The sequence below is a fragment of the Neolamprologus multifasciatus genome, chromosome 14 (assembly GCF_963576455.1).
Source record: "Neolamprologus multifasciatus chromosome 14, fNeoMul1.2, whole genome shotgun sequence".
In the NCBI taxonomy this organism is placed as follows: domain Eukaryota; kingdom Metazoa; phylum Chordata; class Actinopteri; order Cichliformes; family Cichlidae; genus Neolamprologus; species Neolamprologus multifasciatus.
This window is the reverse complement of record NC_140452.1, coordinates 40,512,016-40,539,979: the sequence shown is the minus strand read 5'-3', so window position 1 is coordinate 40,539,979 and position 27,964 is coordinate 40,512,016. Positions and strand designations below refer to the sequence as shown.

At 42.1% G+C, this 27,964-nt stretch overlaps 2 protein-coding genes across 3 annotated transcripts; both read left to right on the top strand.

Annotated features, from left to right (window-relative positions):
- Positions 1-5: 5 nt before the first annotated feature.
- On the top strand, positions 6-11,652 carry crk (CRK proto-oncogene, adaptor protein). Its single transcript, XM_085184788.1, has 3 exons — positions 6-563; positions 1,267-1,856; positions 8,743-11,652. The coding sequence occupies exons 1-3, from the start codon at positions 344-346 to the stop codon at positions 8,878-8,880; spliced, it is 948 nt and encodes a 315-aa protein (XP_085040914.1). The 5' UTR covers positions 6-343; the 3' UTR covers positions 8,881-11,652.
- A 905-nt stretch (positions 11,653-12,557) lies between these two features.
- Positions 12,558-22,569, top strand: ywhae1 (tyrosine 3-monooxygenase/tryptophan 5-monooxygenase activation protein, epsilon polypeptide 1). Of its 2 annotated transcripts, XM_085184792.1 has the most exons (7): positions 12,558-12,807; positions 14,206-14,405; positions 15,647-15,753; positions 15,924-16,130; positions 16,533-16,669; positions 18,571-18,618; positions 21,368-22,569. In XM_085184792.1, the coding sequence occupies exons 1-6, from the start codon at positions 12,744-12,746 to the stop codon at positions 18,576-18,578; spliced, it is 723 nt and encodes a 240-aa protein (XP_085040918.1). In that variant the 5' UTR covers positions 12,558-12,743; the 3' UTR covers positions 18,579-18,618; positions 21,368-22,569. The 2 variants fall into 2 exon arrangements, with proteins under 2 accessions (XP_085040918.1, XP_085040917.1); XM_085184791.1 differs by lacking the exon at positions 18,571-18,618 and having other exon boundaries at positions 12,560-12,807.
- Positions 22,570-27,964: the final 5,395 nt, after the last annotated feature.

The following is a 27,964-nucleotide window of genomic DNA, read 5'->3' as shown; positions in this document are numbered from 1 at the left end:
CCGGTGAGAAGGGTCTTTTTTTGTTTTCGCGTATCCGCCATTTCAGTTTTTGAAGTTAGTTGTCATCGGCGGCTGGATTGTAGCAGGATTTGTGGTGTTAAAACGTATAATAGGACGGACAGAGCTGACTTCTGAGCACAAACCGAGCCAGAGTCCCTTTTTATTAGGTGCTTGAGCTTCAGTGTCGGAGAATTGATGCCCAAACGGCCAGCTGCGGATGTCGCCTGTTTACTAAACGTGCTCTAGGCGCTAAAGTTTTTGTATGAGTTGAACGCTCTGCCTGTGGATAACGGGAGGGAGAGCAGGGAAGGCCCGGTGAAGCCTCGGCTTTGGAGTGGTTATCATGGCTGGAAATTTTGACGCGGAGGACCGTGGTAGTTGGTACTGGGGTCGGTTGAGCAGACAGGAGGCTGTGTCTCTGTTGCAGGGGCAGAGGCATGGCGTGTTTCTGGTTCGGGACTCCATCACCAGCCCCGGCGACTACGTGCTTTCGGTGTCAGAGAACTCCAAAGTCTCGCATTACATAATTAACAGCATCAGCAACAACCGACAATCTGGTCCAGGTAAGCTAGCAGAGCTGGGGGGTACGGGGTGGGGGGAGGCTTGATATTAGGAGATGCTGATGTGACCATTCTTGCATGACTTGCACCAAAGAAGATGCGCAATAGTACATTTTCCTGGCAGGCCAGACACACTGAAACATGTTTCAGTTTGACGTTAGCTCAGACGGACAATTCTCTGTGCGTTATGCAACACACTGTTTTTAAGAAATCACAAATTGATGGTTTGTGTGTCTATAGGTTCCGGAGTGGGCGGTATGCGTTCTTAAATAGCGCACAGTATCAGTGCAAGTCAGGCCCGGTGTAACATTATATAAGCCAAATTGTCAAACTGGAAGCAGATCACCTTAAAAAAGAAGGGGGGGGGGGGTCTCTCATAGACTGATTTTGGCAGGCTTTGATCTGAAAAAAGCGTCTGCTTGGTTGTCTACTCCCACAATATTTGTTGTATTCCCTCATGCATTTTCCAGAACACTTACTGGAAGAAACATGACATGTATGAGAAAAATGTAAAATAAGGAAACTGAAAGACTTCCTGGTCATGTTGGAAATCATCACCATCATACTTGTGTACATAAATAGGCTGCCTTTAGATTTCCCAGATGTGAACACTAATAGATAAGGAAAGGAGTGTTTTGGATGAGTAATGGTTTCATTTTTCTGCTTCTAACTTCACCTTTTACCTGCCCTCCCTCTTTTTCTCCAGGTTTGGCCCATCCAAGGTTCCGTATCGGCGACCAGGAGTTTGATGCACTACCTGCTTTGCTAGAGTTCTATAAAATCCACTACTTGGATACCACCACCTTAATAGAACCCATCAACAAATCTAAGCACCCCACTTTCATGAGTGCTGGCCTTGGTGGAGGCCCCCCACCACGGCTGGAGGATGAGTATGTTCGGGCACTTTTTGATTTCCCCGGCAACGACGACGAGGATCTCCCATTCAGGAAAGGTGATATCCTCCGAGTTCTTGAGAAACCAGAGGAGCAGTGGTGGAACGCCCAGAACTCGGAAGGTCGCACAGGGATGATTCCAGTGCCGTACGTGGAGAAGTACCGACCAGCATCCCCCAGTTCGGTGGCAGGGTCTAGCATGTCCGGTGCTGCACCTGGTGGGATGGGGATGCTGGGGAACTCTGACGGCTCTGCAGGACCGTCTGGCGCTCCACTGCTGGGAGACCCCAGCCAGTACGCCCAACCCACACCCCTCCCAAACCTCCAGAACGGACCTGTCTATGCCAGGGCAATACAGAAGAGGGTGCCTAATGCCTATGACAAGACAGCCCTGGCTCTAGAGGTAAATATGGCTGTATGGGTATTTTTTTTCTCCTTATAACATGCACTGGAAGCTAGGAGATAGTTAGGAAGACGGATGTAGATCAAGCCCTTTTAGCTTATCGAGACTGAACTCACATTCTTTGGCTCTCTTTCCCCATTGTGCTTTTGGCCAGTTCTTCCTCATTATTTGTTGAGCTGGGTGAAGAGTAATCAAGGTCAGAAAGTGATTAAGCAGCTCTCTTTTAGGTTCTGTAGTTAATCTGCTCTTTTAATTTCTCTGCTGAAATCAGTCTAGCACCATTACAGACTGACCTGCAAGTCTCTACACAGTGGTTATTAATACCCTGGCTTCTTCCTTGTAGACTTGTGCTCTAGTCAGTTGACGAGTGTTTGCGCTTTCCCCCAGATTTGAACCGAAATAGGAGACTCAAAGTATGACTGCCATTAAGTGCTGCTCGCTGCTCACGGCGGCTGGGCTGTTAAACTGTCCGGAAGTGAGAGCGGGGCTCCCACGGAGCAGGTCATTTGGGGAAGGAAATAGTTTGTGTTTGGGAACAGGACCATTTCCTCTGGTCTCTGTGAAGCCAGGAGTCCAGCTGAGCCACAAATGGGACTAGGAGGTTAAACTGAGCGTGCTCTGTCTCTGCTCCTCTGCTGTTGGATGGCTAAAGACACCTCTACCCACATTTTGCTTTTCATTCTGATGAACAAGCTATTTCTCTGGCTTGTTCAGCAGCCAGAAAAATAGCTTCAATTTACTTGAAATTTGTTTTCGCATATGACAGAGACATCCTTTGTATGAACTGGATTCTGCCACTCCCACCTGTGGAGGACCTTTCTGGGTTAGGCCCATATGAGACAATGCGTTTTCGCCACTCTGTTTGGCCATCAGTTACTCATCATGGCAGTACTGGACAGTTAATTATTAGCTTACATTTCCTTGATGGTAAAGATCACTGTTTATCTTGAGCAGTTAATTTGCAATATTTAAATCCTGCTTCATGTGACTCTGGTTATTCACTTGTTTTCTCAATTCCGAGGCACAAAACCTGTCAGCTTCACAGAGATGTCATTGTCGCTGGAGTTTATTATAGAAATGTACTTAAGCTTGAGTCATCATAAAGGTCGAAGTCCATATAGTTGGAGATAAAGGTAGTAGGTATGTTACTGAGAACATGTGTAATTCCAGTAGCCGTGGACTCAGTTCGGCGCTGCAGCTGCTAATTATTCCTATTATTCTTTAAATTAGCATGTCTTAATACTAGGGCTGGGCGATATATCGAGTTTTTAAAAAATATCGATATATTTTCATACGAGATATAAGATGTGACATTATCCTTTATATCGATATAGTCTATGTTACGTTATAATTATACTTGTGGAGCCACAAGTTTGCCTCTCTTTCGTCCACTTTTGTCTTTATGCAACATTACTCGACCTCGCCTCTCCTTCACTGAACACAAATCCCCCTCCTCCCCCAAAGCTTCACCTGCAGGCAGCGACAAGATGGACACGGCAAATCTCCGTTAGCGAGTTGTGGGGCTGGACGGCGTCAACGTGTTAGCGAGCTAACCGCGCTAACGAGCTAACCATGCTAACGACATGCAGCCCACAGGGGCTGCACGGCCTAAAATCCCTTCATTTTCTCAAAAGTTGACAGCGCGCCTTATGTATGAATTCTGGTTGTGCTTACTGACCGCAAACCGATTTTAGGTGGTACACGGCGCTCAGCAATCTGTCAAAAAATGTTTTAGTACGACTTTGGTAAGCTACGGAGATGCAGCGCTTGATGGATTGTCGGAGCATTACGGCTACCGTAGTCTGGAGCCTCGCGGAATGATACGTACTGTGCTTCAACGTAATATTACCGTATTGTGTGTGTATAAGGGCCATAAATGGCACCTGTTAAGAGACGTGGTTACAAAGAGGATTTCAAACTCAAGGCTGTCAGTCACGCAGTAGAAGTTGGGAACAGAGCAGCTGTGAAATCTGTCTTTGTTATTGTGCTCAGCGTCTGTTAGTTTACATTTTGACTGCACAATTATGAGCTTTTGTTATGCACAAAAACAACATTGTTTTCTTTTATTTATGGAGCATGATTATTTAATAAATGCTGATAATTTATTTTTGAGTAATTTCTTCATGTACATCTATGCTGTATGTAAATAAAAATGCCTGTGTGACATCTGGGACACAGCTTTGACTAAGAACTCTCTTTTTGTTCTTAACTTATGGCTTTAAAAAAATATCGAGATATATATCTTATATCGCCAACCAGCTAAAAAATATCGAGATATGAATTTTGGGTCATATCGCCCAGCCCTACTTAATACTAATATTTAATATTTTACTACATTGTAATCAGTTCCTAAAGAATTTTCACCTCTCTTAAACACTAACCCTCATTTGCATAAAACTTTCATATCAGTTGAACTGTGAAATGTCACAGTGATGGTGAAAGCATTCGTTTTATTATTGAATACATCAAAGACAGCAGACAAGAGTCTGACTATATACAGCAGGTAAAATAAATATTGAACATGTCACCAATTTTCTATGTAAATATATTTCTTAAGGTGCTACTGACATGAAGTTCCCACCAGATGTTGGTAACAACCCATCCAATCCACACATGCAAAGAAAACAACCCGTAGATGTCCATAAATTATGTTATGTTCAATAATGAGAAATGGAAACTGGGGAAAAGTATTGAACACATGAAGAAAGGGAAGTGCAGAAAGGCACGGAAAGTCATGACAAATCTATCAGTAATTAGAAAGCAATCCTCCTGCTTTATGGAAATTAATATCAGCTAGTTCAGTCCCAACTGATGCATTACAAAACGGGGTCACACAAGCACCATCTCATGGGTAAAACCAGCGAGCTCCCTCAAGACCTTCAACATTATTCTTGCAAAACATATGAATGAAACAAGGGTGGATGTTTAAGGAAGAAAATGAAACACACGGCCAATGAAACTCTCAGTTAGTTTCAGAAAACAAAGCTGCTAGAACGGCCCAGCCAATCACCTCAACCCAACTAAAAATCTATGGAAAGCCATGGCAGAGTTCATAGAAGAGGCTCACAGAACCTTCAGGATTTGAAGACAGAATCACACCTGAGAAATACACCTGACTAGTTTCTCCATACAGGAGGCTTCTAGAAGCTTTCATCACCAGCAAAGACTTTTGTATGAAGTTTGAAATAAAAGCTAGTAAGCGTGTTTTAGACTTATAATGTTTATGGATGTCCTCAGCTAAACCTCAGTTCAAATTTTACTAATACAGAGCCATTATATGTAAATTAAAGAAAACAAAAAGAATAAGGGGACTTGGTAATAAACTATTGCGAATCCATTGCTCAGCAGAATTTTTGGATAAACATTTACCTTTGCTCTGTTAAAACCCTGGAACCATTTCATAACGCAGCAGTCTTGTGAGCGAGTGACCTGCCAAGTAGTTTTAAATAATGACATCCACAAGCAACACTAAGTCATGCAAGCAGAGTCCCTTTGACTTTATGCTGTCTTTCTACATGACAAAGACAAAAGTATTTAAGGTTTTTTCAGGCACATGTTGGAAATAATTTCTAGCTTCCAGTTCTCAAAAGAGAATATATGTTGCTATTTTCTTATTAATGTGGACATGAGCTATAAAATATATAGTGGGACAAATATAAAGTGGTTTGATGGAGAAGACCTGAAAAACATAAGAACCCAAGCTGTTCCTGATTTACAGTCCATGCATCATACTTGTGACTCGCTTCGAATTATAGTGTATTGATTGTATTCATAAGATACAAAACATCCAGTGTCACCATGCAGCCTCTGCTACTGCAGTCTGTGGGATTATATAATTTCTTAATACAAAGTTTCTTTCTTATTTTTGAAACGCCTTATAAGTTGCAGATGTGACAAACTTGTTTTTAGGTCAGTTCCAGAGATCCAGACTAACATCCGACTGGCTGCACCGGTGCTTTCAATTCAATTTGTTCAGACCAGAACGTGGATTATTTTATTTAGGTGTAATTTAGACAATAATGTCAATATCTTGCCTTAGATTTAAAATATTTATAACGTGCTGTTTTTAATCTGTTATATTTTTTTAAATTATGAAGATTTAAAATATCTTTACCAGAAATACCAAAAATACCTTTTACCTCCTCCTTTTGGCACTACTCTGTTTTAGGATCATTCAGGTATCTTACTGTTGTTGGATACCTTGAGCTTTTTGTGTTTGAAGTGTGTTGACCTAGTAACAAGGTTAGAGTTGTGTGCAGGGAGCCAGACTGACTATAATACTAAAACCTCATAGCATTCCCCTCCTACTACAACCGCAAGTACTTTGTTGGCCATTGTGGTTGAAAGCAGTAACTATTCTTCACCAGCTCAGCTAGTCTGCCGCTGCCTGCACCTGCTTTTACGTCATCATCGTCATTAACATAAGAAACTCTTGTAGTTGTAGTCCTTACTGCAGGGACTACACTGAATGTACACAGGACTCAAGTTAAAGCTTTAATATGTTTAAATGGATGGAATTGGCATTTAAATGTGTTCAGTAAAGTCCTTTTTATGTAAACACTAGTATTTTCAACTAATGAATGTTTTCATAACCAACCTTTGTCTTAGGTAATCGTTTACCTATCTTCCTACCTATTACATACTGGAAATAGTGATAATAAATGACATAATTAATCATTACTTTTGTAATGCTTTTATAGAGCGTGATAATCCACTTAAAAGTCAGTGTGAAGAGGATCATTCTGCAAACGATGGTGATCATAAACCCACTAAGCCACTGCACCCATAGTGCCACAGCCTCTACCATTAAGGGAAATAAAACGCAGCATAAGTAACTGAACTGTAAAGATAAAACGGCTCAGTATGAAATAACATGCAGAATATTCTAGCTAACATTAACTGCCATCCTAGAACTTGTCATACACGCCCACACTGGATACTACAGGATTAGTGAACAAGTGCAAATATGGTGCACAACATACAATAGAAAAGAAATTAGTTCATTAAAGTTACATTATTAAGTAAAAATAATCAGTTTAATTAACTGAAAAGGGAGAAAATCTAAATCTAAAAAAAATCTAAAAGATCAAAATCTGTAAACCGTGTGCTACACCAGCAGTCCCCAACCTTTTTTGCGTCAAGGACCGGTTTATGCCCGACAATATTTCCACAGACTGGCCTTTAAGGTGTCCGCGGATAAATACAACAAAATAAAACTAGTACTGGTACCAAAAAAAAGAAGATTTATTCATAACACACGTGAAAAGACCCAGGAAAACAGAGTTAACAATAAAAACGATAACAAAATAACGCTGAAAACTGATAAAAACCCTGATAACCACACATTTCACACCTGAGCCTCAACTCTCGCGGCCTGGTACTAAACGACTCACGGACCGGTACCGGTCCGAGGCCCGGGGGTTGGGGACCGCTGTGCTACACAGTCCCCAAACAGCTTAATGATCATCCAAGTAAAATTTTGATTCATTTATTTATTTGCAATACATACACTAGATATAGCTAAAAGAAACTTTCCATCTGTAGTTCCTGGGTGCAGGTGTTTCATGATGCACCAGTATTGCTAAATGATAGCAATAACTTGTGGTATCTCAAAGCTAGCACATGGATTCACCCAGTGAAACGCCCTTAATGGTTTTACAGCTAGAGCACAATGCCTAAAGCAAAGATAACAAACATTTCATCACTGCAAGACATTTCTAACCACAAGTATCACTCTCACACAACTTGATGGCAACAAGAATGGGAATCTTTTAACCACATTTGTAAGCCATACTTAAAATGCTAAAAAGTACTGCACCCACTGATGCTTTGTGGTACTTAATTCCACAACCCAGATGCCTTAACTAAAAAAAAATTTAAAAGATATCAGTATTACTCAAATGTTGTAGACCAGAATTTAACATGAATGCATGTTGTTACAAACCAGTTCAAGTAGTTGTGGTGCGGTAGTTCCTCACTGTAGGCATAAGCACACTTTTAAATGTCAAGAACTGTACTAATTGTCTGTTTCGCAGTAGTGATGATAGCTATTATATCCACTATTGCCAGTGTTTGCTCATGAAGACTTGTGTGTAGTCTATTGATGCACTATTTGTCTGAGACCTGGTAATGATACAGTATGAAAACTGTCTCCAGGAGTTCCTCTTCCTTTATTACTCATATCCTCCAACAGGCTCTGCATACTGCTGGTGGGACAAAACCAGCAACCTGAGTTTTTTTCTTTCTTGTTTTTTTTTAAACCCTCTTCTCACATTTTGTGGAACAAATAATGATCAAAAACAATGCCAGGTGTTCAATTGCCTTACTTCTGATACAAAAAAATAATAACTCGTGACAATTAATTGTAGAGACTTTTCAGCTACCTGGATAAATAAAACTGGCTAAATTTCATTACCTATTTGAAGCAGCAGTATTGGGTGCACAGAGCGCAATACCTCTCAGAGGCTTCACATCCAGGATATAAAAACCTGTCCTGCAAATTCTTTGACACAGCTGCACCTGTCTGGTAAATGTTATCAGATAGATCTTATGCCGTTAAGTCATCGCCTTCACAGACTTGAACTTTGGAACTGTCTGCTGCTCTTTGTTTGCGCAGGTTCAGTGACACAGGACACTCCCCTCCCTGTGCAGGTCACCTGTAATCATGCATTACTTCACCCAGCAGCAAGCCCTCGCCTACATATCACTCGCATCTCTTGCTTGCTTCAAATGTTTTTCCAAGCATCTGAGTCAGTCTGGTTGTTCATCATTACAGTTACTGCTAAGAAACTCTAATGATGAATGCAAGTGCATGTGACATGGTGGTTTTTGAGAGGACAGTTGGATTGAGCTTGTGTCTCATAGTTTCTCCTCTCTTCCTGTGCAGGTGGGGGACATGGTGAAGGTGACCAAAATCAACGTGAACGGCCAATGGGAGGGGGAATGCAAAGGCAAGCGCGGCCACTTTCCCTTCACGCATGTCAAACTGCTGGACCAGCACAATGCCGAGGACGAGCTCAGCTGAGAGCGGACCACCGGGCCTCTACCTGGACACTAGTGGTAGACCCTTCCTCGCCCCTCCTCCCCTCCCTACCTTTGCCTCATTCTACGTCCTCTCCCTACTTCACCTCACAGCTCCAGCTTTTATCTGCACCAAGTACAGTTTCAGAGAATCACTGAGAACAAAACTGGCCCTCACTAGACTTGTAATGCACATACCCTCCATTTCTAGCCTCTTACGTAGTCACAGTTACCTTGCGCATCCCCCACCTGCCCTCACTTACTGACAGACCGAATTCAGTCATCTACAGTGGAACCGATACAAAGTGACACCTTTTAGAACCTTCCCTCCATCGTAGACACATTATCAACACTCACTCCTCGGGAGACTCCTTGGCGCAGAGTTCAACCACTTCCTCTTTCTGTGTCAGAGCCTGTAGATAACTGCTGTTGTTTCTTCATCTGTCATCGTGGAACACTGTGGGGTCACTTGTGCTGCATTGATGTCAGATGGGAATCCAGCAGCAATCCCGGTTTTGTATGTGCTTAGTCTTAGAGGACAGTAGGCAACCCTCTCATTTCCACACGGTGAATATGAAGGTGGAGATAGTTAGCTTAGTTAAATCAGCCGGTTGCAGTTAGCATGAAGGAGAAGGAAAACAGCTACACACTGATCAGGTTTCTTTGAAGTTTAGAATTAAACAAAGAAGACTGTGCACGTGCTAACCTTTGGACATAGCCTCTTCCATTTTCTGATCTTGATGCTAAGCCTGATCAGAGCAGCACAGTCAAACATGGCTCCATTATTTTCTTTTCTTCTACATTTTCCTTCATATTGGACATGAATGCAGCACTATTCTGTGTTACCCACAACTCCAGTGTGATCAAATACAGCAGCAACATTTTAGAAAAGAGATTTAACTGATCTCCGTGGGAAATGATTGAGCTCGGTTTTGGAGGCTTGCTGTTCTCGAGGAGAAGACCCAGTCCAACACTCACTTTACCCTCCTGCCTGGTGTCAAACGGAGAACTGAGTGAAGACCAGCAGCTCGGAGCAACTTCATGTAGCTATAGCCATAGTTCTAGCCCCAGCAGCCAAGCAGAGAAGCTGCGAGACTGTCAAGGAGGTGGAGGCGATAAAGGCAACACTACATTCTCTCACTTCAATTACCTATCCAGCAATCACCTATGACCAAGTACCACCAAGTAGTCTTTTTTTTGTAAGAAAAAATAAGAACATACTGTTATGAAATGACGTACTATGTGATTATCATTACATGATAAATATTGATTTATTTTTGTTTGTTTGTTTTTGTTATTTTGTAGTTCTCTTCATAGCTGGTTTAGTACCAAGGGGCGAAACACTTTTTACTGCTGCATGTTGGGAGGGAGTGAAGGGTGCAAAATGAACGAACTGACTTTTGGGGGAGGCACGTCTGCCCCCCACCCAAGCCCCTCACAAGGGCCATGGTGTTCTCATTCTGCGTGTGATGTACATGATTGAACAGAGTGAATGTAGGCTGTCCACTATACTAGTTAGTACTGTCTTTACATGTTAGTGCTCTCCATTCAGCTCACAGGATTTACTGTAACAGAACTGACTCTGTGCTAAGATCTTGTCAAGTGTGTCCAAGAAAAGAGAAAGTGGTGGAAATATTTGATCCCTGGCCGTTTTTTGTTTTTAACCTTTTAACTATGTTGTTGCCATCTTCCACCAGTGTGCTCTTTTAATCCTCAGGCTTATGGGCCTTTGTTTCATTTGTGCTTCCTCGGTTAATCCTTTTTGTCAGTCTTTAATTTAAAGCCCTTTAAGTTACAATGCACAAGCCAAATCTGCTTTACTGCTTTATTCCTCTCTCTGTTTTCTTTTTTTCCCACATTCTAAGTAGTGGTCTAGATTGCCTTTTCCCCCCTCTCTTTGTGAAATTGAATCGGTTTTACTTGTTGACACCTGACAATCATCCCCATCATTTATCAAAATGCAGACTGGCTTGGATTGAAGCAGGCTGGGCGTGCGGCTTAAATCTTTACCAGAGTTAACCTGCTCAACTTTGAATTTGATCTGTGAGAACTTGATTTCTCTTCCATGTGAAGGGTTCCTCTCAGATGCCATGGTACAGTGTTTCTGGTCAGCTCCTTGAGCAGCCCTTAGGTGGCACTGTGACAGCATTCAGAAGGGGGCTCCATGCTGAAAGTGAAATCCTCCAGTGTTTGAGATTAAAGGAGATGAAATTTGATTTTATCTGATCCATTCTGCATTGATATTTGTGCTCTTTAGATTGACATTACTCGTTGCTTCTCTGTCCTCATAGTTCTGCCCAATATCTTCAGTCTCGCTTTCAGATTTCATTTTTGTGTTGGCCATATCCAGCTTCAATACTGTAATATTTCCTATTTAAAGATATTACTAAAAGATAATCCGGTCGATGAAATTGAATTCATCTTTGCTGCCAGCTTCCTGATAAGGTTCATTTTTATCTGTAATTTTGATCAAATCTGACTTCTATGTCACTCATACTGCCTATGGCAGGTGCTTAGCTACATAAATCATTACCTTTATAAATTGTGTTGCCAATGAAACCACCAAGAAGTATTTTTTTAGTAGCCCTGCATGAAGTCATTCATTTCCTTTCATGCAAAGGAAGGGGTGGCAAAACAGCAGTGGTAATTGTGTTAATATCAAAATGTGCCATTTTATTATAACACTATATTCTTTCAAGACAAATTACCTTTTTATTTTCTGTAGCATGTAATGTGTTAATATACTAGTAAATAAAGTCAAACCCATGACAAATGACTCGTTTTGTGTGTTAGATTTGTATATGATGGTAAACTACCTACACCTTGAGTCAACCATCACTTCCAAAAAACGTGGAAGGAGACTAACCTGTATTTTAATGCTGGCTTTTCTAGCCAGACTTCAACTTTTTATTTACACTAGTGTGAATGGCAAACACTTAAAGCTAGAACACAGACTTTTAATCAATATGTACATTTCAGTTCGCGCAAAAAATGACAGTAATGACTGCTGTTCAAGACCAACTGTTGCTACTGACAATTAAAAAACATTTTACAATAAAATGGAACATTACTTTGTAAGCAGTAGTGCTGTGCAATACTGCAAATTTTAGTATCGATCCAATACCAAGTAAATACATGGCGACTATTACCAATACCTCTAGAAGACTTAGAAAACGCAAACAGAATATTGCTCTTGTCACGCTAGTATTGATCAGATAGTAATACCAGTGTTGGTATCGATACTGTTGATATTTTGGGATTGGTCTGCTCTAATGAGCACGGCTATTATTATCCCTTCTCAAACCTTACTTGAAATGTTAAAGTGTGTTAATATCTGGGAAAATGTTGAGGTAAAATAAAGGAGAAACATATTGTCTGTTACGTTGAGAATTTTCTGTGGCACACTTTGAGCTCCACAGTCTGATGCTGTCCTGTATTTTGGAGTACAAGCTACGTTTTGTATTATTTATGTAGTTCAAAAAATACAGAATTGCACCGCTATAAATATCATAGACCAGGAACAGAAACTGGTGGTGTTAACACACTATACCGTAGATGTGATTCAACGCCTGCATTTATCGTTATTACTCTTGCTTTTCTTGCTTTTCTCTTCAAAAAAAGAAAAAAAAAACAATAGAGGAGGAAGCATCGGAGTCGGTGAGTCTTGTGCGTATGCGCAGTACCCGGATGAAGCTGGTCGCCATCTTTACTCCATCCCAGCGCTGCCGGTGGGGCGGAACAGCACTCATCGACCCAGTTGGTTTGAAGGAGCCACAGACAGGGCTGGCACATCACCACTGTGTTTTGCACTAACGATCTGTCACTTTGATTAGCCCTTTTGCTACGCTACCTGTATCTTGATACACAATGGGAGAGCGAGAGGATCTAGTTTATCAGGCGAAACTCGCCGAGCAGGCAGAGCGATATGACGGTAAGGCACCATCTCTGGGCCGGCTTGGAGTGGGACATGTTCGCCGATGGGATTTTTTTTTTTTTTTTTTACTGTGCTAGCTAACCTTAACCGAGCACCGCTTTGCTGTGTAGCTCAACGCTAGCCGCGGCAGGCTACATGGCTAATGCGGCTACCATCGCAGATTTCCAACTGTTTATTGGCCAAGACATATGGCTTTTTGTCCGGTGACAGTACTGCGACATTAAAACAGTTCGTGAGCACGAAACCTGTTTGTTCTGAGGAAAGTGAGCGGATGTCACAGACATTGGCTAGCATTAGCGAAGGGGCTACAACAAAATGGCGGATTAGTGGAGCGTGAGCTGTCAGGAGTTGCCTCCCCTGCACCAGCTAGCTGTGTAACTTTACACATGAGCCAGTGCTTCTTTTCGGTATAAGCAGCACTCGTTGCTTATAACTGACTCCGTTTATTGACCTGGCAACTTTTACGCCATTCTGTTGCAGATACTAGGAGGATTAGCACCTTGAAACCAATGTGTATTAGCAGGGAGTGGGAGGTCAGATGTTCACTTCGTGGGGTGTTCCCATGCAAGCAAGCTGGACAGATCGATTGGCAGAAACGACCCCCTCTTCCTCTCCCCGGTGCACTCCTATAACACTGTCATACCATTACAGGCCGTGTGCAGGCTGTTTTTAGACGACTGCCTTTGCCACCCGGTCACACGTTGCTCAGTAACGTTAAGTGAATGTACCATGACTCATTCACGGGATTTGAACCGAGTGTATTTGCAGAGAGATTTATGGTTTACTGGCTAAATGGTTTACTGGCTAATGCAAATCTATTCGATCACTCTTCAGCTTAATGAAATTTTAACATGTCAGGTAAAGGTTTCTTTTTTCTTCCTTTTTCTTTTCTTTTTTCTTTGAAGGTTTCATATTTTAAGGTGAGGCGAGGAGGGGCGGGGAGTCAGATGTTTGCTAAATTACATCAGCCACTTTTCCATCCGTACTATCCGTTTAACCTACTTTCAAAGGGTTAAACCCCTCCCCAGCGGTATATGATGGCACACAGCTTAAACTGAGAAGTGCATTGCTTATCGCTTAAGCAAGTAACCAGTTTATGTCTGTGTGTGTGTGTTTGTTGGATTGGTGCCAGAGATAGAAGAAACTGCCTCAGCATTTACTCTTTAACACTGTCTGTCACCTCACATCAATGCCCTTTCTTGCATGTCATCTCTGAGCACGGTTTGCCAGGCGTCCGACTGTTTCATTTATTATGATTATGAGCCCGAAACCTATGAATTTGTGAGGCACGTCAGATTGTGCCACTTAGGTTGACAATGTTGCCAATGAGGCATACTCTCAAGAGACATGACAAAAATAAAACTGTTGGCAAATCCTGGGCATTTCTTTTAACAGAGATGGTGGAGTCTATGAAGAAGGTGGCAGACATGGACGTGGAGCTCACAGTGGAGGAGAGGAACCTACTATCAGTGGCCTACAAGAATGTGATCGGAGCTCGGAGAGCCTCCTGGAGGATAATCAGCAGTATCGAACAGAGGGAAGAGAACAAGGGCGGAGAAGAGAAACTGAAGATGATCCGGGAATACAGGCAAAAGGTAAAGCACTCAAGAAAGGCTCAAGCTTAGATTTCTGTTTTAGATTGTTCTGTAATGTCTCAGCATCCAGAATGTGTTCCCATTATAAAGATCGGCTGTGTTAGTGCGAGATCACAAACACACATTAGTGATGCACACTCTGAGCAGCTACTGGACAGACTGCATCTGAGTCATAGTTGGCAAGTCCTCCACTCCTGCCTTTTTATGAAGGGAAATAAGAGCTGCTGTTATAATGGGAGAGGCCAGAGAGTGTCAGAGATGGGAGAGGCACTTGGACTGCAGTCAATGACATAATTGGATTCAGGGAGAGTACACCTTGATTTTGTTAGTAGCTCTCTAAGTCCCTGGCAGACACATTTCTTATCACTGGCACGCCATTCGATAAGCTTTGAGCAACATCCTGATTGTTTAGTAAATATCAAATATTAAAGCTACTCTAAGTGGTCCATTAAAGAGGTTGTTAGGTTGGAGTTTAAATAAAGGTTGAAGGGAATCGGTTTACAAATATGGCAGTGTTTCCCACAGATTTAGTTTCTGTTTGTGGTGAAGAATGGGCTGCTATGTGCATGCACATGTGGGAATTATTAAATAATACCAGTTATAAGGTTCTCTGCAAATATTTTACAAACTAATTACTGTGTTACAAATAAATAGGAGATGAGTGTAGACTCCAGTTCCCACCTGCAGTCCCAGAGGGTGGAGTTGGAGCCAGTTATTTGGTGGGATAAGAGACTCAGTGGAAAAGCGGTTGAGTAGTATTGATGGACAGTGAGTCTGTTTGGTCAGCAGCAACAGAATAGGAGTACGGAGGCTGTCTGTGCAAGAAAAATAGCTGCTGATGGTGTCGCGTTTTTCAAAGGGATAAAAGAAAAGTCAAAAATGCTTGAGTGTACTTGGGTTGCCTGCTCATGTGGGGAAACACTCTTGAGCTTCTGATAAGCGTTGAGCAACATCCTAATTGGATTAATAAATGTCAAATATTAAAGATATTACAAATGTTGTTAGCAGGGAGTTTAAAGGGAGTGATAAAGGTCCTAAAGAGACCACAGATATGTGTTTGTTGTCCCAAGTTATTGGATCCTTTTTTGATCTTGATGAATCTTGAACGTGAATCTTTGCAGAAACGGGCAGAATTTCTCATACTGGATTCTGAAATTACACAGGAGCAGGAATCCAAATTGATACTTGGAGATTGTGTCAGAGGAAGAGGATCACTGAATCAGTGTGTTTTTTATCAACAGGTGGAGAAGGAGCTGAAGAACATCTGTAATGAAATTCTGGAAGCACTTGAAAGGCACCTACTGCCATCTGCTAAGATAGGAGAGTCGAAGGTCTTCTACAACAAAATGTAAGAGCCTTGATGTTAATTATCAGATAAATACAGTAACTTCCTCTGGTTGGTCATCAAGTACAGCTATCTTTTTGGGCTGGGGTATTTATCGACACAGGAAACCGTTGTCACGAACACTTCACAGGAAATAACATGTAAAATGTTTCTTTGTTTCCTTCCACTTGCAGGAAGGGTGACTACCACAGGTACCTGGCAGAGTTTGCCACTGGCAACGACAGAAAGGAGGCAGCAGAGAACAGTCTGGTGGCCTACAAAGCTGCTACTGACCTAGCCATGTCAGAGCTGCCACCCACACACCCCATCCGCCTCGGGCTCGCCCTCAACTTCTCCGTCTTCTACTATGAGATTCTCAACTCACCTGACCGCGCTTGCAGGTCACTGCTCCATCACTGCAGCAGCACTGTCACTGTAACACAGGGCAGCTGTTTGTTTTTTTGTTTTTTATCTGTATATTACATAACAGCAAGACTGTCCCTCACTGCTGAGTGGACTGTATGACGAACCCTGACTCAACTCCTGTTTGAGGTTGACCTTCGCCCTCCTCATGCCCATAGGTTGAGGATTAGACTTAGACTTTGCAGTAATGTTGTAGATTATAAGCCATTCTTGATTGTCTTTGACTTTATGTTCACATTTATCTAATACTGAGTTCCAGACACACAGTGATGCATGATTTCGTACAGCTGGAATCATAACGCAGCTTAAAAATAATCAGTAAAAACATGATTTTTCTGTCTGAAGCATGATGTGATTTCAGCACACGTTTGTTTGCTCAGGTTGGCAAAGGCTGCGTTCGATGACGCCATCGCAGAACTGGACACACTGAGTGAAGAAAGCTACAAGGACTCCACACTTATCATGCAGTTGTTACGTGACAACCTGACACTATGGACTTCAGATATGCAGGGAGAAGGTAACAGTCCTGTAGTGTGTTTATTTCATCAGGTGTTTTTCTATGATGGTATTTCTACCTGTGTCTCAATGCAGATCTTTTTCCAGGACAAGGTGCTGACACTAACCCACTCATCTTCACCTAAACACTTTCTTACATTTGTTCTTATAATGTGTCTTTGTACTGTGAGCATCTTGATGGCTTTTTTGTCTCACTGACAGCTTGCGAAAAATAATAGAAAAAGGCTTGATAGAAAATCAACTGCCTAACAGTTCAATTCAGTTACAACTAATCAGACATGTTGCTACGTTTTGCTTTTGTTTACTTGAAAAGTTGAGTGGTATTCCTGCTCAAAGACCGTTTGTGCAGAATTTAAACACTAGACAGCTAGAAAAACAAAGTTAGAGGTCTTCTCTAAGCTGAAGGTGCTTTTCGATGGAAAGTTCTGGGAACTCGGATTTCCCAAGAACTAATATCTAGGAATTTTTCTAAGACCACGTGTTCCTCTAGCACACCAAGCTTGTGCTTTAGCAGCATAGCCCGACAATCCCAAATACAGGATGTGTAACTATGCTGCAGAAAACAATAACTCACTTGGTCAGTTTCCAGCAGTCAGCAATGAAATTCCCACCCTGAGAGTTGTTCCTCCAATCAACACGTACATAGGTCTGAGGGTTTTTTCTGTGGTAATGCACCTTTTGTTAATAATTTGACACAAATTTCAATTTCAAAATAAAAACAAGTCAACAGTAGCTGTCAGGACTGTGTCAGGTGCTCACAGTGTGCCTGTCGAGGTAGAGTTTTTGTTTTTTGCGGGGGGGGGGGGGGGGGGGGGGGCGCTAATTGCTGTCTTCACGTGACGCTGAACTGGAGGCATCCCATCTAACCTGTGTTCCTGTGTCAGAAGTAGATTCTCGTGTTGAGTGATTTAAGAAAAACTGTTTTCAACAGTCTAATCAAAATTTGAATGAATTTGTGTGAAGTAAATTCCACACAGAGAAAACTTCATCACTACAGATATAGTAGTGTGCCTGAGCCCAGTTTTGTAAAATTGCACATGTTTAGCTCACACATGTAATATGTGGAGCCACACGGACTGGTTCTCCAGCTGCTGCAGGTTCTGGTTTATGTAGTTTTCCAGACTGCAGCAGTGGTTGTCTGCAGTCCATGACAGTGCAGCTGAGATAGATCTGACAGATATGCTGGAGATGCAGGGTTCAAGCTACCTGGTCAGCTGGCCAAAAGGGCAAGTGTGAGAAGACTATCAGTCGTAGACAGTGTTGTTTTCTTTAGCTTTAAAAGGGAAAAAAATAGTAGACAAAGTGAGTCACCACAACTTGGGTGGCTGTTAATATACCTAGCTGGCCTCACTAAGTTAAAACACTGTGTTAATAAGCTCAAACATGGAGGTTGAGATTCCAACAGCTGTCTATTTGGCAAGCTACTGCCTAACTAGTGAGGTGTGGCTAGTTACCTGAAACTAACACCTGTGGTAATGGCACAACACTAGCTTGTTCTGGTCTCTAACCAGAACCTCAGAAATGATACAGAGGGATGTGCTGCCTTGTAAGGCGTAAAGAGCGCAGTCATCTGCATACAGATGACACATGAAGCTGATACAGCCAGCATTTGTCTTGGTTCGCCAAGTCCCACAATGATTAATAAAGTGCAGCAGAGTAAATCTGTCATAGCTGATCTTCTTGTAGCTGTTCAGCTGTTACTAGCAACAACTTTTGGTGTAAGAAATTTACAAAAAAAAATAAATCATTCAGCCCTTTTTGATTCATTTTTTCTATTCCTTTCATTCCAGCAGTATGCATTAGCTACGCTGCAGAGCATCCACCAAGACCTTTTTTTTATTATTATTATTATTTCAGTGACTCATCACATCTCTTGTCTTTTTCTCATTCCCTCTGCTGTAGAGTCCTAAAGGAAACAAACCTGTTCATTTCCCATGTTAACTGTACTTTGTAAGTGTTGCTCACCCACACATTTGCTCTGTGTGTGTTGTGTGTGGCTTGTTTTTACCTCTCTGCACTAGCTCACTCATGGTTTAATAATTCAGCCCACTCACTCACCCATTCACTTGGATCTTGTATTAACTTTTGGTGACATGCTCTAATCTTTGGTCTTCCCATCACAGTCTCATGTAACTGGCTCACTTGACTAAAGGTAGTTTGTATAGTGTGATGAGTAGTTCCCCGTTGTACCTGTGCACAAGCATGCTTTCACACCGTGGACCAGTATAGCCAGTCAGTCATTTAAAGACATTCAGGTCCATTCAAGTGGTATGTTCACGTTCACGTTTAAAGTAGTGCTGCAGTATTTGGTGTTCTCTAACAAGAACAGGGTCATTATTAGTTTAATGGAAATGGCAGTGTTTGCCAAAACCATTGCCTTCTCGAGGTGCTTGTTAACCTAAGCTAACACTGAAGGTGTTGAGTTTTATGTAAAACTTGCACCCCACCACCAGCACACAAACACACACTTTGAGCTCTGTTTCTAAACTACGGAAATGAATGCACCATTTCACCCAGCACCTGAAATGTAGAAAATTAGCATCCAGCGTGCAGGTTTTCTTTACAGATTTCTGCTAGTTGCAAAATTCAAGTGTTTGGGGTTTTGTTTTTTTTCCCCCTTTATAAACAAGTCCCACACATAACAGTACAGTAATAAATATTGATGGAACCTAAAGTGGACCCATTATGCTTTTCTTTATTTTATATTTTCATATTTTCAGTGGTGGATGGCTAAAGATTTAAAGAATCACCTCAGTGTCAGTGCATGTAATCACATCTAAACACTTTTTTTCTACTCAACACTGTATGATGTCAGAGAGGATATCCCTAATATGGTCGTGTCAGGCACACAGCTTTGGCTGTGAGAACAGTGTTTGTGGGGGAAATCTAATCTGGAAACAGTTTTACATACACTGTATCATACTGTTCATGGTAATACCGGTATAATGTAAGGCAATGATAAGAAAATGAAATATCGCGATAGAATATGGGTAAAACATGCGCAGTGCCTTTGTTTTCATACGCATATGGCGGCGGCAGAGAATGAGAAGGGCGAAAGCGGATTGTTGAATGAAACAAATGAACCAGAATTGGTTTGTAAAAATGCTGCAACTTCAGTGATGTGGAACTCGTTTGGCTTTCGTCCATCAGATACACAACATAGCACAATTTTTGGTAGAACATGCTAGCGGGCCGTTGCTGTTACTGTGTTTTTCGGAAAATACAGCACACTTAAAATCAATCCTTCGATTTTCTGAAAAATCGGCAGTGCCCCTTATAATCCCGTGTGCCTTATGTATCAATTCTGGTTGTACTTTCGTAAGCTACGAAGCTGCACCGCTTGATGGATTGTCGGAGCATTATGGCTACCGTAGTCAGGAGCCTCGCGGAGTGATACGTGCTGTGCTTCAACATAATATTACCGTATTGTGTGTGTATAACCTCTTTTTAAGTTTTGTGGATATTATACATGGTTATGCTGAGGATATGTTGGCCAATTTCCACTGGTTAAACTGTCAGCAAAGAATTTTGCACAGTTAATTTTTTTTATAGCTTTAATGCACATAAAAAACAGCTGCTCGTTTAAGTGAAAATACATTGATGAGGGTTTTTTTTTTTTGGGGGGGGGGGGGGGGGTTGCACTAATAAAGTTGTAGAGTTGTAAAGTATTTTGTCTGGCGTCAATTATATCATCAGTTATATCGTTATTGCAAATTTTCAAATATATACCGTGATAAATATTTCTGGCCACGTTGCCCTGCCCTAATACACTGTTCTGCATTCTAGATATTTATCTCTTTATTTACCAGTTTGTTTGTTTTTTGTCAGTCTTTAGTCCTTGTGAAATCATCTGTCTCTAAGAAAAATCTGCCTCAAAGTCCTCCAAGCAGATTTCAGTGGAGTTCAACTTGTTTCAGGCACTTTGGTAAAATTGGTTTCTGTAGCAGTAGCAGTGGTAGGCTAACTGCACTTTGTTTTTCACTGTATTCACAGGGTGCATGCAACCAATTAGTTCTAAAAACACTTTGGCTGATAAACGGGTCAGATTTAGCTGAAATGAGGGATTTGAAGATATGAGTGTTTTGCATATGCAGATTAAACCAACCAAGTAATTGCAGTTGGCTTGATTCAAACCCGCTGTTCCATGCACTGGTAATCATAATACCACTGTGCATGCAATTAGAAATTATTGGTACCACTACTACTTGGATGTTGCCGTAAAATGCAGACCTTCTGTTCATCTGAGTGTCTTGTCTGTAGTCCTCGAATAATTTTCATCCAGCCTGGTTCATATATCAGTGTGAACAAGGGCCTGTTGTAGGAAAGACTATTCAGAATATCTCTGCCATTATCATCATATATTTGGAGGGTGAAAAAGTTACATTAACAGGTTAGTGATTCAGTGTCATAAAGGTGACTCTCTTTACATTGCTTCGGTACTATGGTAACTTACACCGAACACATAAAGGGGCAGTGTCACCATTTCTGTTATTGCAGTGACAGGAAGCCAAATACTCAGAGAGAAGCTGCAAACTCTTAAGCGAAATAGCTACCACCATAATCTCCTCAGTTCCTCAAGGTTTTGGTTTGTGTTCAGTTTCACCTGTCACGTCAGACATGCCTGCCACTTGTGCACTACCGAAGGATGATATCTTGTGAGGTTTTTAAGAGGAGCTAACAGTAAATCTCTCTCCACCAGGTGAAGAACAGAACAAAGAGGCACTGCAAGACGCTGAGGACGAGGCCCAGTGAGACTATGCCACCAACAGCCAACAACTTGAGACCCTCGCCCCACCCCCTGCACTCCCTCCACCTTCATCTCCCTCCTCCTCTTCCTCCTCCTCAACCGCCCCACCCATCCATCTACAAGTCACTTTCCTCTTTGTCGTCCTTTTTCCTTTTCTTCCACCTCTGTAGCTCCAAGACCCAACAGGGCCACGGAGTTAACAAGTTAATTTTTCTCTTCTTTTTTTATTTTTTTATATTAGCCCTGACATCGTTCAAGTAAATACCACTTAATTGAGGCAGGAAATACAATGTTAGAAAGGCAAAGATAAAGAAAGCGGTCCCTGGATTGTTTTTTTTTTTTTTTTTTGTCCTGGTACAAGCAGTTCTGAAAATGTTATCTTTTGGTTTCATTATTGTATTTTTTGTTGTTTTTTGCTTCTTCTTTTTTTTCCTCAATATTTTTATCAGTTGCTGGATGTATTGAGAATTTTTTTTCTTAATGTAATTACAGAAATTAACTTTTATTACTGACAATGTTGACTATTAGTTGTGGGAGCTATTTTATCTGTTTTTAATGAAATGTCATGCAGATCATTTGACCGTTTTTAGGGGCAGTTTGGAAGAGTACAAGTGCCCTTTTTGTTAACTTAGTAGTTGAGAGGAAGTTGGCAATATTCGCGATATCCACGTGGGGCAAAGAAGTGCTTAACTTTTACACCATAGTGATTCTGTTGTCATGTTCATGTAGTTGTCTTTGGACTGTACTTTGTGCTGAAATACTGTAACTGTGCACACATTCTGGCTCTCTGAAAGTTTATCTCTTGCTGGTGGTTTGAAAAAAGAAAACTTGGGAACTCTCTAACTTGTGTAAAAGAGTAGACTTAATTTGGCCCCATCCTTAAATGAAGAAGATCAGTACTTGCATGAGTTAAAAATAATTAATATTCTATTTTTCTTTTCTGCTGCTTCCCCCTGCTTTTTATCGATGCTCCTCTGCCATTCAGAGGGTGTTTTTTCTTTTGCAGTTTCTTTTTGTGTTGCTTCATTATGTGTAACTTGGAGCTGATTTGTACTACTGGATATCTGACTGGAGCCACAGACAGGGAATCTGTATTGTTCTTACTGAAACACAGCATGGAATTAACATTAAACAATCTAAATTAAACATTATAAGCTGACATGTGGTGTTTATTTTGTTGCCAAGACTTCACCTTTAGGGACTTGTGTTAGGATTAGGTCAAGTCTTTGCCGAGACCCTGAATGAAAAATAACGGGAAAGAAGCGGGGATTCCTTACTGTTACTGGACAACAGACTTGGAGAGCTGTGTAGATGAATAATCTATGACCCATAAAAAATGAAATCAATCTGACCCCATCCTTCATGGGTGGGTCCTACACTCTGAACCAGCCGTGGACAGCACAAAATTCATTTACTATTAGTTGTGTAATGATTGGTTAAGATTTGTAGCATCACAAGTTGTGCTACAGAATATAATTGCTTTGCCATTATCACTAAACTTGCTCATACTGAGATCCTACAAGAAGCGTGATTGTTGAGTATTATGAGTCCTTTCTTTATGATTACCAGGTGAAATATGATTCTATAACTGCAAGGATGCAGGAAGTGGAGCAGCCGCAGTTTGCTTCAATAGTGCAACCAGACACCGTAACATGTCAACTTTTGGGTGATGATGCAAAATAGACCCCGATAAAGTTTTTGTCAAATTGGGTAGTGTTTGAAACGACTACTGATGACGTCAAAATATGACGGGGTGGTAAGTGCATTACAGGGTTAGCTAGGAAACTAGCCTGGAATGTCTGAGTGCAACTGATCTTCAGCATTAAGGGTCGTGTGTGATGAGCAAATTGCTTCCTGTGATGTTCATTCTTAAAATAAGGCTTGCCCCTCCCTTCCTTCCCTCCCCATCTCCAGCTGCCTCCCTCTTCCCGCTCCACCACAATCACCCACACATGCGGGGCCTTGGGGTAAAGATGTGTCACCAGGGTGCAGGGGAGGCATCCCCCCCTCTGTCCCCTTCTGGCTGCCTGTGCCTCAATTTTATCTCACAACTTAGACATTCACATTACTCACACTCTCATAACACATACATATAGGATCTTGGGGGTGGGCACGCTACACGGAATCCAAAAGACCATCAGGGTGTACAACCTCACCCCTGGCGTCGTTGCCCACCTCTCAATTTTAAATACACGTAGACACTGAGGGCTAGCAGGAGGGGCTATGTGCTTACCTGCTGCTCTCTGGCAGGTAGCCCCTCCTGGGTTTTAAAGGCACCTTAGAACACACATGCATCAACACTACATATGAGCGGGCGGAGGGAGGTTTGGAGTCTTCACACACCCCTGTTCTCTGCGACCTGCTGGAGCGGGGGGCCAGGAGGAGAAGTTGGCCGTCCGACTGAGGTCTGGAATGTGGGGCCTCCCTGCTGCTGCGGAGTCGGGGCAGTCTGCTTCTCCCCACCGTAGGGAAAAGGGTAACACCACCTGGGTCTGGGTGCAGTTTTCCCCTCCAGGGGCAAGGGTACCTAGACCCAGGGCTTAGAGTACACTTGGGGAGTGTGATCGTGTATCTTTATGTCTGTCTCCACGTTGGGTGAGTGTTGAGTAATTGCATATGAGAGCATGAGGGTGGGAATGGATGTTTGTATCTGCGTGTGCCTGTTTGTCTGTGTCTATATGTCAGGTTGGGTATCAGACGCCACCTCTCTGGGGACATCTCAGGCCCTCTAAGGTTTGGAGGCCTATCTCCCCCCACCACTTCCCCTGCCGGGGGCAGACACCCTCAGACAAAGGTGCGTTGGTGGTTCTTTGTGTCCGGGGATGGGTGTCCAGATACACACCGGCTCACTCCTTGATGGCTGCTTGTCGGGGCCTGGAGCCTGGGGCTCGTTCGGGCCACTTCGGGGCTGGGGTGCCCACGGCTTCTCGGCCTGGGGCTCGGTCACTCTGGCACAGCTGGCTGCTGGCGGAGCTCACGGGCACGTCATTGCAACCCCCCTGGCTTCTGCTCCGCGGCTGCTGAGTGACCCCTCATCTGGGACTCTCCTCAGCTCTTTCTGGGACAGTGGCACGGCTGCCCCTCTGTTGGTCTTCCTTGGTCTCTTGTGTTCTGGGGGCCCCTGGATGTCTGGAGTTTTGATCTCCTCCATACCTGCTTCATGCCCTGGAGGACGGAGCTGTGGCCCCCCCACACCATCTAGCAGATCATTACATGAAGGAACCTTTTAAAAACAAGCACGTTCATGCTCACAGGTGTACACACGGGTGGTCACACACACAAACTACGCCCTTTTTGGCTCCTACCTCAAAGCACACTGTGCGCTGTCGATCTTACGTGCTGCACAATAATGTTTAATATTTAGTATTTACTGTTATATTCCCATATATCATCGTGATGTTGTTTATTGTATTGCTCTCGTTTTCTTCTGCTTGTTTTCTTTTTTCATTCTCAACAGGTGAAATTTAAAAAGTATCTACTGTTATCTATTATTAGCTATTTTATTGTGATGGTGTTGTTTTTATTATGTTGCTCTTTGGTGATCGTGGTGATCCAGGTGTTTTGTTTGTTTTTCTTTTCTTTCTTTCCCCCTTTCTCACCATATCTTCTCCCCTCTATTTATTTATTTATTTATTATCTTTCTTGGCCTTCAGACAACAATTCTGATGGCTAAAGATCCAAACAGGACAGGCAAAAAAAAAAGAAAATTATTTTGTGTTGACCTTTGGTTAACCAGGAAGTGACTGATGATTTTTACTGCTTCCCAATTGTTACGTTTTTGTTGTTGTTTTCAAAATCATAAAGTAAACACCAAGTACTGCATATAACAGTTAGTTGTTAAGTTTTTTGTTGCCTAGTAACTAATCACATGCAGGCATTTCAGATATGTGGTCAGTCTTGTTGTAATCAGCTGGCTACATTAGGCACACCTGCCCTCACAACTGAACATTGCACAGTGGATATTGACTTTCTAAACCCCCGTGTCGTCACTTTCACACACACTGAGCAGATGTTTCTACTGGAATCTGAGTTGGCAACTGTGAGCGTGATCATAAATTTATACGTGCTATTTATAGTGTGCGAGAGACAAATGCAATATTAATGCCCGTGCTTCTGCAATGACAGGGTGACTGCTGCTAACACAGTTGATAGGGACATGTAGCACACAGCTAACAGCGAGTTTCTTGGGGCTGAAAACAAAAATGTTTAGTCATCGCCACCATATTTTATGACAGATTATGTAGTTAAATGTGTCAAAATACCCCGACCTTGTTTCTTTTATTAACATTTACATCACACATGGTGATTCTGAGAGGGCCCTCAGGCCTTAACCTTTTGCCTCCCTCATTTTGCTTGCTCGTAACCTCTGCAGCAGTTGGAGCCTGTTCTACTGTTACATCACCCATAATAACAGCTTGAACTCCATGCCGGGCCTAAATTTAGAGTCTCAGGTGAAAGTGGAGCAGCCTGTTAGACAGAAAGTGGCCAGAGCAGCCAGCAGTGTGACATCCTTTCTCTAGCATGATGGGCTTCCTGGGGCTTCTTTGCATTTCCTCCCGATGAAAGGAGCTGAATAAAATGCCTGAACAAGATCCTTCTAGCTGATATCATTTTTCACCTACCATGTCTTTAAATGCTGAATGCTGTTGAAAAAATGCATAGTCCCCTGAAGTTTGGGCATAATATTTTGCTCTAGCCCCACTGGCCTTTAAACAAGAGTAACTAGTCAGACAGAAACTGCAAAACCCAATGACCTTGCTCCTGTAGCACTAACCCTAGATTCTGTAAAAAGGCAAAACTTAGGGTTAGGGTTAGGTCTGAGCCATGAGTGAGGATGATTTAGACTCAGTGCCATACTGCACTGAAATGTACATACCTCATTTGTGTCCCACAGAGGATGGGACTTTTCCACGTTGATGTCTTCAAGTTGTCCTTGATCTACCCATTGCCAAACTCTTTAACCCAGTGTTAGTGTCATTAAAAGAAAGCATACTTGAGACTTTGCTAATACAGTTTTGACCCATCGGGCCCTGGCATGGGACCTCTGGAGGCATTCTGTGGTGTCTTGTTTCATGACACTGGCAGCAGATCCGATGGATCACGCAGATGTTTAGGTGGATGGGATCTGGGGAGTTTGGTAGCCCCGTCTGTGGTTTGGGCTCTTTGTCTTTGCCATTCCTGAGCAGTTTTTGTTTTGTGTTTGAGAGCAGCTGTTGCTGTCAGCAAATACTGTTGTCATGGGGGCGTGCTTCGTGTGCAATAAGGCTTAGGTGTCTGGTAACATTTATACAAATGCCAGGATTGTAACAGGATAATTAGCGTAATTTCACCAGCGGTTCTCTTGTTGTGGTTGATTGGCTTATATTTTCAAACAAAGGATGCAAGGAGATGAACCATAGGGTTGTAGGTTGGTCCACCACTTTGATCCAGACTGAAGCAGACCAACTATCCCTCCTAGATGGAAAATCGTGATAATCTAGCACCACCACATGGCTGAGATTCAAGATTTCCAAGAATGATCTTCATGAATCTGACAATTCCCTGACATTTGTGATTTTGAAAGAAATTTCTATCAGATTTGGTGCAGACACCCACCGTTAGTCATCCCCTGACTTTTAACCATACAGCACTGAAGTGGCTGTAGACGGGATTTTCTTTGAAACCCAGTCATTGTATTTGTTGTGTCTGCTTTTTCTCAAAACAACGGTGTGATTACAGTCATTTACAAGCAGGAAGCAGTTAACACCGACTGTCACAAGAATGAAAAGTCTAGCTTAGTTTTGTCAGATCACCTAAAACCTTCTAATTTTGTGTGTAATGTCGGGGATATACATCATATGCGCCTGAGGAGAGAGCTGACTGAAGAACCATCCAAGTCTGGCAGTGCAGCAGCTGCTCTAGAGCCCTCTACAGTTTGAATCCGGCACTCACAAGAGATTCTTTCAAATCACTTTCTAAATGACGTGTTTCAGAAGCACCGAGGATCAATCACAGAATGAAAAATAGACACACAGATATGGTGACATCTAGCTACAGAGGTTAAATCTGTTGTATTCCCAGCTGTTAGTTTATCCTTCAGGATACGCATTTTTAAAAAAGGTGGGTTTTAGAAGCTATTTATACAACACTATGGTCAAGGAAACATCCACTTTCTGAACTACTTACCCAGCTTACTTTGAAGGGGATGGAGCAATTTGGGTGGACTACCTACCAGGCTACCCAGATAGGTAGGTATAAAGCTAAAAGTTGTGGATAAAAGAACTTTAAAAAAAGATGCGCCTGGTTAAAACTAGGATTAGCTACATGTTAAGAATGAAATATTAGTGACATATAAAAAAAAACCCTGCTAGATAAAACTGATTTATAAATTATTATCTGAAATAAATATTGTTCAGTTGTTAGATGTAATGGGAAAAAATGACTGAAGTAGATAAATGTACAAATACGCACATATTTTTAGAACCTTTAGGTTAAAAAAATAAATCACTGAAATTTTTGTTATATACAGGTTATATACAAGCTAAAACTAATGTAAAATGATTACTCAAA

Coding starts and splice junctions, on each gene's coding strand:
- crk (XM_085184788.1), top strand. CDS start 344: ATGGCTGGAAATTTTGACGCGGAGGACCGTGGTAGTTGGTACTGGGGT. Junction 564..1,266: donor CAACCGACAATCTGGTCCAG/GTAAGCTAGCAG, acceptor CTTTTTCTCCAG/GTTTGGCCCATCCAAGGTTC. Junction 1,857..8,742: donor AGACAGCCCTGGCTCTAGAG/GTAAATATGGCT, acceptor CTTCCTGTGCAG/GTGGGGGACATGGTGAAGGT.
- ywhae1 (XM_085184791.1), top strand. CDS start 12,744: ATGGGAGAGCGAGAGGATCTAGTTTATCAGGCGAAACTCGCCGAGCAG. Junction 12,808..14,205: donor GCAGGCAGAGCGATATGACG/GTAAGGCACCAT, acceptor TTCTTTTAACAG/AGATGGTGGAGTCTATGAAG. Junction 16,131..16,532: donor TCACCTGACCGCGCTTGCAG/GTCACTGCTCCA, acceptor TTGTTTGCTCAG/GTTGGCAAAGGCTGCGTTCG.